Source organism: Enhydra lutris, unplaced genomic scaffold (assembly GCF_002288905.1).
Source record: "Enhydra lutris kenyoni isolate GAN:26980312 unplaced genomic scaffold, ASM228890v2 scaffoldscaffold75, whole genome shotgun sequence".
Classification (NCBI taxonomy): Eukaryota; Metazoa; Chordata; class Mammalia; order Carnivora; family Mustelidae; genus Enhydra; species Enhydra lutris.
Genome location: NW_019154159.1, coordinates 1,247,334 through 1,262,746, shown reverse-complemented (window position 1 = coordinate 1,262,746; position 15,413 = coordinate 1,247,334). Strand labels below are relative to the sequence as shown.

The 15,413-nt window shown below is 55.5% G+C and overlaps 3 protein-coding genes across 4 annotated transcripts in view; 1 reads left to right on the top strand and 2 right to left on the bottom strand.

The window, feature by feature from the left end:
• Nucleotides 1-575: 575 nt before the first annotated feature.
• On the bottom strand, nt 576-3,832 carry LOC111160401 (zinc activated ion channel). Its single transcript, XM_022523498.1, has 9 exons — nt 3,665-3,832; nt 3,460-3,584; nt 3,268-3,312; nt 3,019-3,125; nt 2,644-2,813; nt 1,787-1,911; nt 1,443-1,653; nt 1,190-1,339; nt 576-763 (listed from the first exon to the last, which is right to left on the bottom strand). The coding sequence occupies exons 1-9, from the start codon at nt 3,774-3,776 to the stop codon at nt 576-578; spliced, it is 1,233 nt and encodes a 410-aa protein (XP_022379206.1). The 5' UTR covers nt 3,777-3,832.
• A 1,452-nt stretch (nt 3,833-5,284) lies between these two features.
• On the bottom strand, nt 5,285-7,731 carry LOC111160462 (galanin receptor 2). The gene is made up of 2 exons (XM_022523606.1): nt 7,364-7,731; nt 5,285-6,080 (listed from the first exon to the last, which is right to left on the bottom strand). The coding sequence occupies exons 1-2, from the start codon at nt 7,729-7,731 to the stop codon at nt 5,285-5,287; spliced, it is 1,164 nt and encodes a 387-aa protein (XP_022379314.1).
• Nucleotides 7,732-13,960: 6,229 nt separating this feature from the next.
• The window catches only part of LOC111160314 (signal recognition particle 68), a 34,699-nt gene continuing 33,246 nt past the window's right edge, over nt 13,961-15,413 (top strand). For both annotated transcript variants that reach the window (XM_022523315.1, XM_022523314.1), the window contains exon 1: nt 13,961-14,132. In XM_022523315.1, coding sequence (XP_022379023.1) covers nt 13,961-14,132 — 172 coding nt within the window. The remainder of the gene's footprint in view (nt 14,133-15,413) is intronic.

Sequence of the window (15,413 nt, the reverse complement as noted above, 5' to 3'; positions counted from 1 at the left end):
GAGGGCATGGAGAAAAAGCAAGCGGGATTAATCCGCTCAGGGATTGGGCGCAGAAAATGTATTCCCCATCACCCGTGGGCCTGAAAATCCGGGGTGTTCTGCCTCCCAGGCATCCGCCAGGTGCTGGAGCAGGAGTGCCCTCTCCCTGCGCCTCCGGGGTTCCCGCACACTGCAAAAGGAATTTTGAGAAGCTCTGGCCACCCTGCGTGGCCTAACCCCCACCCCTATCTCCTGGTGCCCAGTGCCCCCGGGGCCCAAGGCCGAGCAACCGTAGTTGCAGAAATGGGGGTCACATCACTGGTACACAGTGGCAGGTGACAAGTTCAGGAGTGTAGTGGGGATTGGGCGCAAAGTGGCGGCCCCACCGACTTAGGACAAGAGCGAGCAGCTGAGCCCAGCAAAGACAGACCCTTGAGGGTGACGGGTTTATTTCACACTCTGCTTGCCTGCGATCAGAAGGAGGAACTCGGGGTGGCCTGGGATCCTCCGGGCTTAGGGGAGAGAGTCATCCTCCCTCCCCCTCTCTCCAGAGGCCCTGTCATGACCCTCCCCCTGCAGCCCTGGGTCTGGCCCTGTTACAGCCTGGGCTGCCCACCGTGGGGTATGACCTCGCCAGGGGCTGGGTCAGACTTGCACGTTGCCCACATCCAGAAACCAATGAAGGAGAATTGGCTACACGCTACGCCCACCACATACGCCAGGAAAAAGATGCGGTCAGCGGCCTCAGCCCAGCTCCTCCTTGACCCCTTCACTCCGGGAGCTTCTGGTGGGGCAAGAGGCAGGTGGTTTTTTAGGGCTCACCCAGCATGCTGGCCCAGAGCAGGAGGGCGAACCCTGGGGACTGTCAGCCCGTATCTCTCCCTTCCTTCGATTTAACAACCGATAAATGTTGGGGTCTGGCCCATTTCAGGCCATCTGGAGCTGAAGAAGCACCCTTGTAGAGAGGCTGCGAGGGCATAGGGTTATCTCTGGGAGTTTGAAGTCACCTGGCCCTTAGGGAAGCTATCCTGGCTTCCTGCTCCATACCTGCGTCTTCCAAGGACAGACACAGGAGCCAGCAGAGTGAAGGCATGGAGCCCCTAACCAGCCTAAGGACCCCCGGCCTCAGCCCTTAGTGGGCAGCCTGCCAGCTCTGCTCCTGGCCTTATTCCTCCCCCTACCCCTGCTCCGGGAAGGGGTCCCTGCCCACCTTCAGGACGTGGCCCTGGGTCCTCCCCTCTCGGGGCTGGGCCAGGACTGCTCTGGGCCCTGAGGTTGCCCCGGGCCAGCAGCGCAGCCAGCAGCACGGTCTCCATGGTGCTGGCGAAAAGCAGCAGCAGAAGCACAGTGAAGTAGTAAACTGCGGGCGGTGGGGGGGAGGTCAGGGCCAGGCCTGCACCCCTCGTGCCCCAGGAGTTCGGCAGAGCACCCCCCCAGGGCCAGGTGAGGGGGGCAAGGCTTACTGAGCAGCGGGTTGCAGGAGGAGGAGCTGGGCAGGGCCTGCACCAGGGAGGAGTGGAAGACAAGGTAGCCCAGGAGCAGGGTCACCTTGTAGGCGATGCGCTCGGTGGCCCGGAGGGGCAGCGGCCCCCCACACATGTCCGCCAACAGCAGCGCCTCCCCAGGGACCAGCAGAGCTATGATGGCCTTCAGCGCTGTGTTCTGCAGGCGCAACTGGAAGGAAGACAGGGCTTTGTGGGAGGGCACACGGGGTCTGGGAGGCTGAAAGGCGGCACTGTGGCCTGTGACCACAAGCTTCATGCCCCACCCCCCCCAACCAGCTCTCTGTCAGCCACACCCGACTCACCGTCACCTGGAAGCAGGGCACCAGCTGCTGGGGTGGGACCTGGGTCTTCAAGTCCCGAACGACGTATTCCCTCTTGACACTCACTATCTCATTCACTGCTCGGGCCCGGAACTCCAGCTCTAGCACTGGAAGGAGGCAGGGGAGAGTGGGCAAGGAAGAAGGAAGTGGTCCCGGCCCCTCCCTCCTCTCTTTCTGGGAGTACGCGCCAGGGACTAGCCGGCGTCCAGGGCTGGTGGAGACTTCTGATGGTGGCTGGAGGCAGACCAGGAGGTGAACACACTCTGTGCGCGGGCTGGGCATCCCCCCACATTCTCTCCAGCCAGGGGAAGGGCCTTCTCAGATTCAGAGGTGAATTTTCATTGTGCAACTATTAGTATGCACTTGGCCCCACTTTTTGGAGGGGGACGTGGTCTGGACTCCACCAGCATATCCGCTCACACCTGCGATGTTAGCCTCAGGGGGCGGCAGCTGTAGTATTTCCCAGGGGAGAGGGATGTGAGGCAAGGGTGGGGGTTCTGGCCGAGCTGGACGTCACCGGTGGGTCTGTGGGCTAGTTACTGGGTGGGTGCAGCAGCCTCGGGCTCTGGGCTTGACACAAGCGGCCCAGCCGTTGAGGGCAGCTGCTGTGGGGGGGGCCGCAGCCCGGAGCAGGGGAGAGCTGGGAGGCGGGCCACTGTTTGGGAGGTGCACGGGAGAAGTGTGCTGTCTGCTCTAGGATCTCTCCAGCTCCCCTAAGCCTAGGGTGGACCGGTGTGAACACAGGCCGGCTGCCCCCATGTCATGTCCGCTGGAGGCCAGAGGCTTCCCCTCCTCTTCCCTACCCTCCATACCACCCCCAGCTCCTGTCCCGTCAGCACCAGTGTTGCTGAGAGCATAGAAGCTGAGGTTGCAGTCGCTCTGGTCCCTGGGGAAGTGGAGGAGTTCAAAGTCACAGTTGGTCTCCGTGGTGAGGGCCAAATACAGGTCGACATGTCCGTCGGGGTCCACTCGGGCCCGCGGGCTCTGGTCCTGCCAGTCCACCCAAAGCCTGTTGGTGAGGGGAGATAGTGCAGCTGGAGGCTTGGTCATTTCTCAGAAGGGGGAGGTAGGGGAGACCCCAGCCTGGCCCAGTGGCCCTCTCCTGCCATCCCGGTTCCAGAAGGGTGAGGGGGACAGAGGCAGAGGGGTGTGCCTGTGGTCTGTGGGCCACCAGGGAGGGGGCCTCCTGGCATGAGAACTCTCGCCTCACTTACGCCTCCTGAATAGTGAGTCCCGGAGTCCAGAGTGAGTCCCAGGGCAGTGTGACCGCATGCTGTGGGTGGACACTTGTGTTCCAGGCCAAGCGAGTGTCCAGCCAGGACTGGGGACATAAAGAAGCCACTAAAGCTCCCGCTTCCATATATATACAAGCCACTTGGCTTGGCTTTGATGAAGACCTGTACTTCTGAGCTGGACAAAGAGAAGGTTCTCCCATCCCACCTTCCCTGCCCCTGGGCACTCACCAGCCGAAGCAGCAGCGTGGAGGACACTGTGTACTTCAGGATGTCCTGAGGGAGGGGGCAGTGTGTCACCCGGGGGTCAGCGCTATGGGACAAGAGAAAGCAGGAGCCCCCCCCCACTGGCTGGGGCTGTCCTGGCCCATCCCCAACTCAGCGCCTGGGCCCTGCTTCCCTCCATGGCCAGAGGACACTTACCACGTTAAATACATTGGACACGAACACTTGCACATCCACGAGCAGGGGTGCACTCCCATTGTTTGGAATCTGGATGGTTTCCTGAACCTCCTGGGGCCAGTTGAAGTCGAAGAAGGATGGCCAGGCTGAAGGAGGTCAAGGTCATTTGGGTGGGTCCCCTGGGATCCAAATCCCAAAGCTTAAGGACTTTACACTCTCCACCTACCAACTGTTGGCGAGTGAAAGCCACGCCCCTGGGCCAAGGGCCCCCAGGAGCTGAGCCTAAGGAAGGCCGAATGGAGCAGCAGGAGCTGCAAGACCATGGTCAGTGGCTGCATGGAAGGCTGGATGGAGCCGCAGAGCCCAAACCGCAGCCTCAGTTCCAGCTGCTTCTCTGGGAGACTGGGCAGTTAGGGGCAGGTGCTCTGTGCAAGGCTCTGGGCCCTTGGAGCTGGGGTCCCACCCCAGGGTTCCGCAAACACCTGAAGACAAAGCACAGGACCCAGCCCTGCCCACCCTGCACCTGCCTAGGCTTCCCTGCCCCGCTCCATTTCCACCACCTGGAATCCGCCCCTTTCAAAGACTGCCAAGAGGACCGGGTGGGCACAGATTCCACCCCTCCAACACACACACACACACACACACACACACACACACACACACACACACCCCTTTCCCCGACTCAGTCCTTCTGATCTGGGCAGATGCCACAGGGCTTCCTGTGTGTCTGTAGCAGGTCCCTACCTGATTAAATAGTCAAGCCCTTGCCTAAGTGCTCTGCTCTCAACATCGTGAGGTCCGTACGCCTTTGAGAGTTTTCCTGCCTCCCCTCAAACACTGAACTGATTTCACGTAAAAAGCCTTGAAAGGCTCAAGAACTCCAGGAGTAGGGCAAACCTAGGGCAGGGTAGAGGCTAGCTCAGGAGCAGAGCCCTGTAGCATTCCCGCTCCAGCCTAGCGGTGACTTAGAACTGCTCCTGGGGGCCCTGGAGGAGGACTGGTGGGGGAGGGGGCGACTTTCCTGGCCCTTTGGAAATGCAGACCTGACCCCAGATAGCCGAAGGGAGGGAAGGAAACCTCAAGGCCGAAAGTGGGTGGGCACGGGTTGGGCTGGGGACACTCAGAAGGGGCCCCAGAGAGCTGGGAGCAGGGAGGGACCGGCCACTTGCTGGCACATCGGTGTTCCTGGGAACACACATGGTGTCTACGCCTGGCCATCAACTCACTTACCGGGGCACTTAAACACTCCGCCTGCCTTTGTCCCATGCACAGGTGGCTACTGGTTCCGTGATCTACAAATACTCCAAGAGGGGGCGCCTGGGTGGCTCAGTGGGTTAAGCCTCTGCCTTCAGCTCCGGTCCTGGGATTGGGCCCCACATCGGTCTCTTTGCTCAGCAGGGAGCCTGCTTCTCCCCCTCTCTCTGCCTGCTGCTCTGCCTACTTGTGATCTCTCCGTCAAATAAAATCTTTTTTAAAAAGAAAATCAAAAACAAAAACAGGAGAAAAACAAATGCCCAGTGCCTCTGGTTGGCCGCCGCAGAGGTCCTGGGCCGTCCTGCTCTTCCCCCTGTCAGGGATTTCTACGGGGACTTTCACTCGGCTGCCTTCCGTGCGGACCACCCTTCTTCCCCGTGGATCAGCAAAGCACCGTGCACCCATCCAACCGGATCTCCCCTGTGAAGTCCCAGAGGCTTCAGACCACGGAGCCTCATAAGATATGCCAAGACACAGGCCTGACTGCATGGGAAAAGTTTTGCGTATTTTATTAACAGATGAAATTCCTTCCCCGATCCCCCGACCTCTCACTCCAATCCTTTTAACACCAAAGCATACTCGCCAAGTGTCCTCAGGTCGTATTAACTGTCGGGATGCCGCTGGAGGCATTTTGGTCCCGCCAGGACAGGCCGGGTACCAGGCTCAAGGCCGGGCTGCTGAGAGTCGCCAGCACAGGGGCGGAGGTCCCGGCCGCCTCGCTCACGTGCGTCAGGTCCGTGGACTCGCGCTCCAGCACGCTGCTGCCACGGGTGCCCCGCGCCGCGATGCACACGCGGCCCGAGGCTCTGCGCGGGGCACGGCGCAGCAGACCCGCGCAGATCTTGCGGAAGCCCTTGCGGAAGTGCTTGGAGACCAGCGCGTAGACGATGGGGTTGACACAGGAGTTGGCGTAGGAGACCAGGTGCGAGAGGATGCGCAGCGCGTAGGTGGCGGGCGTAAGCGGGAAGCGGCCGAACCACACACACAGGATAAGCGCGTGGTGGGGCATCCAACAGAGGCAGAAGAGCGCAGCCACGATGATGATCATGCGCGTCACCTTGCGCTTGGCGCGCCGGGCGCTGGAGCCGGCGGCCACCGGGTCAACGGCGCGCCAGAGGTAGCGCAGGGTGCGCGCGTAGGTCAGGCCGAGCACCAGCATGGGCAGCAGGTAGCTGAAGACAAAGGTGCAGAGGTCCATGGCGCGGCGGCGCGGCGCGCTCCACGCCGGGTGGCACACAGTCAGGTTGGCCAACTGCGACTGGCTGTAGTAACTCAGGTAGGGCCCGGAGAAGAGCAGCGACAGCCCCCAGATGAGCCCGATGGCAGCCAGCGCGTTGCGAGGCGTGCGCAGCTCGCGGGAGTGCAGCGGATAGCGGATGGCCAGATACCTGTGGGTCGGGTCAGGAAGGGAGACGGGTGAACAGGTGGATTCGCGGGGGGTAGGGTTGGACCCTTACACCTCGAAGCCCTCACCCTCTCTCGAGGAAGGTCCCTAGCGCACGGTCGCACCGCACGGGAGCTGCTTTGAGATGTGGGGCGGGACCGGGCAGCAGGAACGACGAAGCGAGCGTGTAGGCCACTCATCTGCTCCATGACCACAGTCACACTCCACCCGGGAAGGCACCCCGAGGCTGAACCGGCCTCGGAGCTCCGGGAGGCTGCGATTACCCATCAGTGATGGTGTCCGGAGACGTAGGCCCCAGGCGCCTTGAGGCTGTAGCGACAGCCTGGAGACACCGCCAGGTACCGCGAGGGAATTCCTTAGAGGAGCCGCCGCTCTATGGGTCCCACCAGCGTTCTCGGAACCGACACACTCCGCGCTCAGTGGAACTGCGGGGTATGTGGGGGAGGTGGCCTCACCTTGCTGCCTGTCCAGGGGAGGTCAGGAGGACGTGGGGGTAGAAGGGGCCGGGGAGATACTGGAGTCAGTCCCAGATTTCCTCCCCAGGACTCATCCAGGAGCTTCCAAGCTCCAACGGGGACGATAAAGGAGACCCTCTGGATCTCCCCTCTCTCTTGGCCGGAAGGTGGGGGGCAAGGGGGGGTGGGGGTCTAGGGACCCTCGGGCGTGTTCGCTTGAACTTTGGCATGGGCTCCTGCGAAGGACCCAAATTCCGCAATCCGGACCAGAGACAACTGCACCGAGCCACGAGCAAACCGTGGACTGAATGGAGGCTAGTGAGGTGGAGGCGCCTGAGTTTGACGCCAGGAGACAGACCGTTGGCTCCACGCACACGATTACAGGCTGGGAGATCTGAACAAGTCGATTCTGAACTCGATCTCATCTGTAAATTGGGCACAGTAATCCCTCCCGCCCCAGCTTCACAGGGGCACCCGGCTCAAGCGAGACGAAGCACGCAAAACCGCGATGTGCCCGGAAGCGCCGCGCTTGCTCGGGCGCTGGCGGCGCTGGAGAGCCGAGGTCTGCAGCGTGGAGCCGCGAGGACGCACCTAACGGAGGGACACCGCAGTCCCCTATTCTTATTCCTCTTTCCTTCTCCACTCCTGCTTGTCTTTCACTCTCTCCCGGTCCCTTTGCCTTCTTCGTGTCCTTTTCTACTCTCTGCGCGCCCTCCACCTTGAGCCTCGAGTCCCGCCTCTCTTCTCCAGCCCCTACCTGGGTGCCGGACCACCCGCTCCCACCCCCGGGGCCGCCACGGCGCTCGCTCACCTGTCCAGGGAGACCGCGGCCAGCGTGAAGCTGCTGGCGTACATGGTGAGAAAGATGAGGAAGTGCACGGCCTTGCAGAGCAGCGAGCCGAACACCCAGCCGTCCAGGGTGTAGATGGTGGCCTGGAAGGGCACGCAGCACACGATGAAACACAGGTCGGCCACGCCCAGGTTGAGGATGAACAGGTTGGTGGTGCTCACCGCCTGGCCGCTGCGCAGCAGCACGGCCAGCACCAGCGCGTTGCCCACGGTGCCCACCAAGAAGATGAGCGCGAACAGCATGGGCACGATAACGGCCTCGGGCTGCCAGCTGTCCCTGCCGCCCGCCTCACTCGCGTCCTCGGCCCCGGGGCCACCCGAGCCATTCATGGCGGCCCCGACCCCGAGGCTGCCCTGGCTCCTGGCGCCGTCTGAGTCCTGGCGAGCGCGCAGCTCCCGCGGCTCCAGCCGCTGCAGCGCCCCGCGCGAGTCGCGGGAGCTGCGGGCGGAGCGAGTCTCTCCTGGCTGGAGGTGGGGGGGCGCCGGGGTCAGGGGGAGGAGCGAGGAGCCGGAGGGGTGGGATGGGCCCCGCAGCAGCCGGCCGCGCGGGGGGAAGGGCTGTGCGGTGGCCCACGCCGGGGACAGGGGCCGCGCTGGTGCCTGCTCCTCCGCCCGCCCGCGTCGTCCACGCGCTCCAGCCCCCGGAGCCGGTCTGTGCCGCGCTGCTGAGCGGCGAACTGACCTCCGGGCTGAACGCGGGAGTGGCGGGGGACGGACCCCTGGGGCTTGAGTGTGCGCTGGAGAGCCGGGAGCGCCCTCCTGGGACCGCGCAGACCTCTCCCGCAGCCTGGCCCGTGCGCGGGGCCTCCCGGGGGCTGGCTTGGGCGGGGGGTGGGGGGGCTAAGGGGTGGCGGGCAAGTGACAAGGGACGCAGGTGGACCGAGGGGCCTCGGCTTTCCACAGCTGGAGAAGGGGACGGTACTGCCACGTGCCGCGCGCCCCTTCTGTGTGCCAGTCTCTGTCCTTGGCGCTGGGCCTCAGTACTGTGGGATCGTAGTACCTCCTGGGAGGACTCTGGTGAGCATGGAACGAGGTGTGTGGCCTGAAGCCAGTTAGCTGAATTTCGCTCAGTGAATCAAATTCCTGTCTCCTTGCCCGAGTCAGAGATCCAAAAAGGGAAAACATGAAGGAAATACAAGATAGCAGAGTTCCGTCTCTAGGAGCATCTTCTGGCATGGGTGTTTAGATTGCAATAAAACAAATAATTGTTTCTAATTTTGACATATTAAGCATCCAGCCCTTGCCACTGGGAATCATTGCTGTTTCTATAGAATGACCCACATCCCACGCTCCGTGTTCACCTCTGAAAATCACCACCTGCTGCCGCTGTAGCTTGATCTCGGCTTCACCTTTCCCTGGCCTGTTCATTGGGTCCCAGTGTGGAACATTCTTGTTCCTCTCCACCCCCCCCCCCCCCCCCCCGGATTGCAGCTCTGAAGCCCTACTCTTACTCCTTTGAGCAGGGAACACTTATCCATACCCCTGCCCTGCCAGACTGTTCACCAAATAGAAAGACAATAGCAGTTCATAATTATGAGACGCTTGCCATTCATTCATTCAGTAAGCATTCATTAAGCACCTACCCCTTTCCAGACATTGTTCTGGGTCCTTAGCATATACCTGTGAGCTCTAGAAAGATCAAGGCCCTCCGTGAGCTTCCTTTTAGCAGAGGAGACAGACAATAAACATAACTCAAGGAAGTTATTAACCTATTACAAATTGATAAGTACTTGCAGGAAAAATAGATTAGGGTAAGGGGACTGGAAGTACCATCGTGGTGGAGATGGTGCAATTTAAAATTTGGTAGCCGGGGTAGCTCAGTCGGTTGATCATCTGACACTTGATTTCAGCTCAGGTCTTGATATCAGGATGGTAAATTCAAGCCCCACACTGGGCTCCATGCTGGGCAACGAGCTTACTAAAAATGAAGAAAAGAAAAGAAATTAAAATAAAATAAGGTGGCCAGGCAGACCTCATTAGGAAGGTGATATTTGAACAAAGACTTGAAGGAGATGAGGGACCTAGAGTAGCAGAATTCTATAGGAAGAACATTCCAGACAGAGCGGTCAGTGCTAAGATCCCAAAGCCAGAGTGTGCCTGTGTCCCTAAATAAGGAAGTTCCTATGGCTTGAGTTGATGAATAAGAAAGAGATCGGCAGGAGAGGAGGTGACAGACATGACATCAGGGCTTTTTTCATTGCAAGGAACATGGCTTCTAGTCTGAGTGAAAAAAGGAGCCACTGCCGAGCTTTGACTAGAGGACTAACACCACCTGACTTAAAAATCTTTAGTGAAATACAATCCCCATACCGCACATTTTACCCAATTAAAGGTGCATTTAGTTTTAAATATATTCATAAAGTTATGCAGCCATCACAACAATCAACTTCAGAATGTTCTTCCCCAGAGAAACTCAGGCCCTTTAACCATAGATCTCCAATCTCGACCCCCACCCCAAGCCCCAGGCAACCACTTTCTGTCTCTCTGGATTTGCCTATTCTGGGCATTTCATTTATTTTTTTTAAATTTTATTTTCTTGAGATTTTATTTCACTTTTAAGAGCTTATTTACTTATTTAAATAATCTCTACACCCAACATGGGGCTCAAACCCATGACCCTGAGACCAAAAGTCAGATGCTCTACCAACTGAGCTACCCAGGTGCCCCTGGACATTTTGTATAGATGGAATCACACAATATGTGGTGTTCTGAGCACCTTTATTCACTTAGCATAATATTTTCAAGATTCATATGCTTTGTAGCATGTATTAGTACTTCATTGCTTTTTATGGCCAGATAACATTTCATTGTATGGTTATACCAATTCTATTTATCCACTCATTTATTGATGAACATTTGGGAGACTTTTTAAAAAGATTTTATTTATTTATATTTTTATGAATTAATTAAATTATTTTTAAAGATTTTATTTATTTACTTGACAGAGTATAAGCAGGGGGAGTGGGAGAGGGAGACTAAGTGGGAAGTCCAATATGGGTCTCGATCCCAGGACCCTGAGATCATGACCTGAGCTGAAGGCAGACACTGAAGGACTGAGCCACCCAGACACCTCTATTTATTTACTTTTAAATATTTTATTTATTTGTCAGAAAGAGAGAAAGAGAGCACAGCTAGGGGAGAGGCAGGCAGAGGGAGAAGCAGGCTCCCAGCTCAGCAAAGAGCTATTTTATCTTTTTTAATTATCTCTACACCCAACATGGGGCTTGAACCCACAACTCTGAGATCCAGAGTCTCACACTCCACTGACTGAGCCACCCAGGTGCCCTGAAACTTATTTAGGATTTATTTTTCATTGTAGTAAGATACACAAAATGTACAGTTTACCATCTTGGATATTTTATTTTATTTTTTTAAAGATTTTCTTTATTTATTTGACAGAGAGAGAGATCACAAGTAGACAGAGAGGCAGGCAGAGAGAGAAGGGGAAGCAGGCTCCCCGCAGAGCTGAGAGCCCGATGCAGAGCTCAATCCCAGGACCCTGAGATCACGACCTGAGCTGAAGGCAGAGGCTTAACCCACAAAGCCACCCAGGCACCCCACCATCTTGGCTATTTTAAAGTGTAGGATTCACTAATATTAAGTATGTGCAAGGACACATGGGTGGCTCAGCCGGTTGAGTGTCCAACTCTTGGATCAGGTCATGATCTCAGGGTTGTGGAATCAAGCCTCATGTCCCGCTCTGCACTCAGAAGGGAGTCTGCTAGAGATTCTTTCTTTCCCTCTCCCTCTGCCCCTCCCCCTACTTGCGCGCTCTCTCTCTCTCTCTCTCTCTCTCAAAATATATAAATTTAAAAAAAAAAAAGCATAGGGATGCCTGGGTGGCTCAGTTGGTTAGGCGGCTGCCTTTGGCTCAGGTCATGATCCCGGCGTCCTGGGATCGAGTCCCACATCGGGCTCCTTGCTCATCAGGGAGCCTGCTTCTCCCTCTGCCTCTGCCTGCCATTCTGTCTGCCTGTGCTTGCTCTCTCTCCCTCTCCCCCTCTCTGACAAAAAAATAAATAAAAACTTAAAAAAAAAAAAAAGCATATTCACATTGTTGTGCAACCAATCTCCAGGACTCTTTAATCCTGCAAAATTGAAACTCTGTATCCACTAAACAATAATGAATTTTCCCCATTTCTCCTGCCTCCAGCTACTGGCAACCACCATTGTACTTTCTATGAATTTGACCAAAGTAGATACCTCATACAAATGGAATCATATCATGTTAGTCTTTTTGTGACAAGCTTACTTGATTTAGCACAATATTTTCAAGCTTCAGCCATGTTGGAGGTTGTGTCAGAATTTCCTTCCTTTTTAAGGCTTAATATTATTCCACTGTATGGATATGCCACTTTCTGTTTATCCCTTGAGGGCCACTGGGTTGGTTCCATCTGTTGGTTATTGTGAATAATGCTTATATGAATGTAAATGTAGAAATACCTCTTGGAGACCCTGCTTTCAATTCTTGTGGATATACACGCAGAAACGGAACTGCCAGATCAAATCATAATTCCTCAATTTTCCAAAGAATGGTCATACTGTTTTTCACAGGGGCTGCACCACTTTACATGTGCACCAAAAGGACACCAAGGTTCCAATTTCTCCATATTCTCACCAATACATGCTATTATTACTTTTTTAATAATAAAAATTTTTCTTTTTCTTTTTTAAAGTCCTTTTTAAATTTTTTAAGTTTTTATTTTTTAAAGATTTTATCTATTTATTTGACAGAGAGAGATCACAAAGAGGCAGAGAGGCAGGCAGCGGGGCGGGGGGGGTGGCGGTGGGAAGCAGGCTCTCTGCCAAGCAGAGATCCCAATGTGGGGCTCGATCCCAAGACCTTGAGACCATGACCTGAGCCGAAGGCAGAGGCTTTAACCCACTGAGCCACCCAGGTGCCCCAAAATCCTTTTTTAAAAAAAGGTTTTTATTTATTTGACAGAGAGAGAGCACAAATAGAGTGGCAGGTAGAGAGAGAGGGAGAAGCAGGCTCTCCACTGAGCAGGGAGCGCGTGCGGAGCTCAATCCCAGCACCCTGGAATCATGACCTGAGCTGAAGGCGGCCACTTAACTGACTGAGCCACCCAGGCACCCCCAATTCTTTTTTTCTATTCTATTCTATTCTATTCTATTTTTATTCTTTTTCTTCTCCCTCTTCCTCTGCCCCTCCCCCTACTTGTGGGTTCTCTCTCAAATAAATGAAATCTTTACAAAAAATAGTAACCATCCAAAAATAAATAAAAATAGGAATCATCCTAATGGGTGTGATAGTTCATTGTGGCTTTGATTTGCATTTCCCCAGTGATTAGTGACACAGAATAGAGACTCTAAATTGCTTCATTTCTTTTCTTTTTTTTTAAAGATTTTATTTATTTGAAGGACGACTGCGTGGCTCAGTCATTAAGCAGCTGCATTCCTTTAGGTCATGGTCTCAGGGTCCTGGGGTGGAGTCCCACAACGGGCTCCCTGCTCAGCGGGAAGCCTGCCTCTCCCTCTCCCACTCCCACTGCTTGTGTTCCCTCTCTTGCTGTCTCTCCCTCTCTCTGTCAAATAAATAAACAAAATCTATTTTTAAAATATTTTATTTATTTGAGATAGAGAAGGTGTGCACGCACGAGCAGGGGGAGGGGCAGAGGGAGAAGCAGACTCCCCCGGGGAGCAGGGAACCCATCTCTGACCCTGGCAGATCCCAGGACCCTGAGATCATGAGCGGAAGGCAGACACTTAATCGACTGAGCCATCCAGGCTCCCCTAAATTGCCTCATTTCATCTTCATAAAAACCGTCTTAATTGGTTATTCCCATTTCACAGAGAAGGGAAGGGAAAAGGTTTAGAGCGACACTGTTCTTTGCCCAACATCTCCCAACCAGTAAGAGAGGAGCCAGGACTGGAGAAGCAGGACAGCCTCCCTTGCCTCAACACTTCTCCCCTCGGAACTGCTGGAGTCCTGGCTCCAAAGTCCAGAGGCATAGGTCCCCGGCAGTTCCAGAAGTTTCTACGCCGGGTCTCTACTTGCTGATCCCCGACCAGGCCAGCCCTTCCTCCGGCCATGGCTTTCTCAGGGTGGGCACCAGAAGAGAGCCCAGAGGGGAGTCCCTCACAGGTGGAGCGTGGGTACGCGGGAACGGCATCTCCCGAGTATCCAGGCAGGTAGACACCCCGAAACCCAAAGTCCTGAACCAACCGCCCCCTCCCTTAACCCTCACGCCGGCTTGGGACGTGAGCTAGACCCCCGGTGCAGGGATGCAGGAAGCGGTGTGTGGGGGGTAGCATTTCCGAGTCCTCCGCCCTCGGGGGACCAGAAGAGGGATTGCCCCGGAAAGACTGCAATAGCTCTGTCTCCCGGCGTGAACGAGCCTTCAGCCCCGTCCGCCGCGACTCAGGAACCCTAGCCCACGCGCAGGCGCGCTCTAACAAGCGGCTCTCGCCCGCGGGCCGGGCCGTCGATGGCGGAATCCGCCACTATCCCGTCAGGCCGTCGGGGCGGGCATCGCTCTCTTCCGCCTCCGTCGTCCCGCCTCCTCTATCCCGTCTGGCTCTGCGGCGCTGGGGCAAGATGGCTGCTGAGAAACAGGTTCCCGGTGGTGGCGGCGGCGGCGGCAGCGGGGGCGGCGGCAGCGGTAGCGGCGGTGGACGCGGTGCCGGAGGAGAGGAAAATAAGGAAAACGAGCGGCCTTCTGCTGGATCGAAGGCAAACAAAGAATTCGGGGATAGCCTGAGTTTGGAGAGTATCCTAGAGTAATCGGGCCTAACTCGCAATGACTACGTGTCGATATGCAGGGCACGGGGCGGGAGAGGCGGCGGGTCCCGGCACGTTCCGGGCACGAGAGGCCGAGGGTTGCGGTTTCTCTCGCCCGTACTTTCTGGCACTCAGAGTTACAGGGTCTGTATTTCGACCGGTCTTTTCTCGCTTCTCATTCGCTTTCCAGGGTGGGGAACGTTCTCTTCTCTCAGGCGGCACCGAGATTTTGGGCAGATTTCTGCAGTTCCCCCGTAGTCGCCCGTTTGGAGGGCTGGTGACGGGGATGACACGGTGGCCACCCAGTGAGCTGCTGTCTTAGCATCTAGAGCCACTGAACCGAAGATAGGAAACTGCCCTGTGGACGTTTTCGCTTAATACTTTTGTCTGACAGCCGTCGGAGAATGGACAGTAAAAAAACACTTTCTCTGGCAGTGGAGGCAAAGATGATTACTTTGAGGAAGAGCTTGTTGCCCATTTTTAATATAAATGTAGCTTAACATCACTTGTATGGCTTTATTTTATATATATACATATATTTTTTAAAGATTTTATTTGTTTACTTCAGAGAGAGAGCATGAGAAGGGAGAAGGTCAGAGGGAGAAGCAGACTCTCCGTGGAGCTGGGAGTCCCATGCGGGACTCGCTCTTGAAATTCAGAGATTTTCTGGGATCATGACGAGCCAAAGGCAGTGGCTTAAGCAACTGAGCCACCCAGGCACCTCTTGTATAGCTTTCTTAGTAGGCCTGTAGGCATTAAATCTTGTTGAGAGTCCTTTAGTTGATCTGGTGGAATGGATCTGTAGGTTCCATCAGAGTGTATTACAACTGAATGCCTGAGACACTAGTTTGTGGCTTTTGAAGTGAGCCACAAACGGAGAAAATGTAGGTGAATTTCTGAAATAACACGTTTAGTTTGACATCTTTATGTGGTTTTCAGGAGATTGGAGCTTTACTTTTTGAACTGGTGATCTGGTTCCAAATGGATATTAGAATTGCCTTGATTTTTTACAAATCTTATAGCTTCTTATTCCTTTCAGTTGAAATAGTCCTTTTAATGTTCAGTATTTTGACATGTCTGTAGAGGAATTTTTTTTTTTAAACATTTTATTTATTTGACAGAGAGATCACAAGTAGGCAGAGAGGCAGGCAGAGAGAGAGGGGGAAGCAGGCTCCCTGCAGAGCAGAGGGCGTGACGTGGGGCTCGATTCCAGGACCCTGAGATCGTGACCTGAGTGGAAGGCAGAGGCTTAAACCACTGAGCCACCCAG

Excerpts from the sequence above, each read along its gene's own strand:
- LOC111160401 (XM_022523498.1), bottom strand. The coding sequence starts at position 3,776 with ATGCAGCCACTGACCATGGTCTTGCAGCTCCTGCTGCTCCATTCGGCC. Across the intron at positions 3,585-3,664 it reads CTTTCACTCGCCAACAGTTG|CCTGGCCATCCTTCTTCGAC; the intron begins GTAGGTGGAGAG and ends GACCTCCTTCAG. Across the intron at positions 1,912-2,643 it reads CTATGCTCTCAGCAACACTG|TGCTAGAGCTGGAGTTCCGG; the intron begins GTGCTGACGGGA and ends GCCTCCTTCCAG.
- LOC111160462 (XM_022523606.1), bottom strand. The coding sequence starts at position 7,731 with ATGAATGGCTCGGGTGGCCCCGGGGCCGAGGACGCGAGTGAGGCGGGC. Across the intron at positions 6,081-7,363 it reads GCCGCGGTCTCCCTGGACAG|GTATCTGGCCATCCGCTATC; the intron begins GTGAGCGAGCGC and ends CCCGACCCACAG.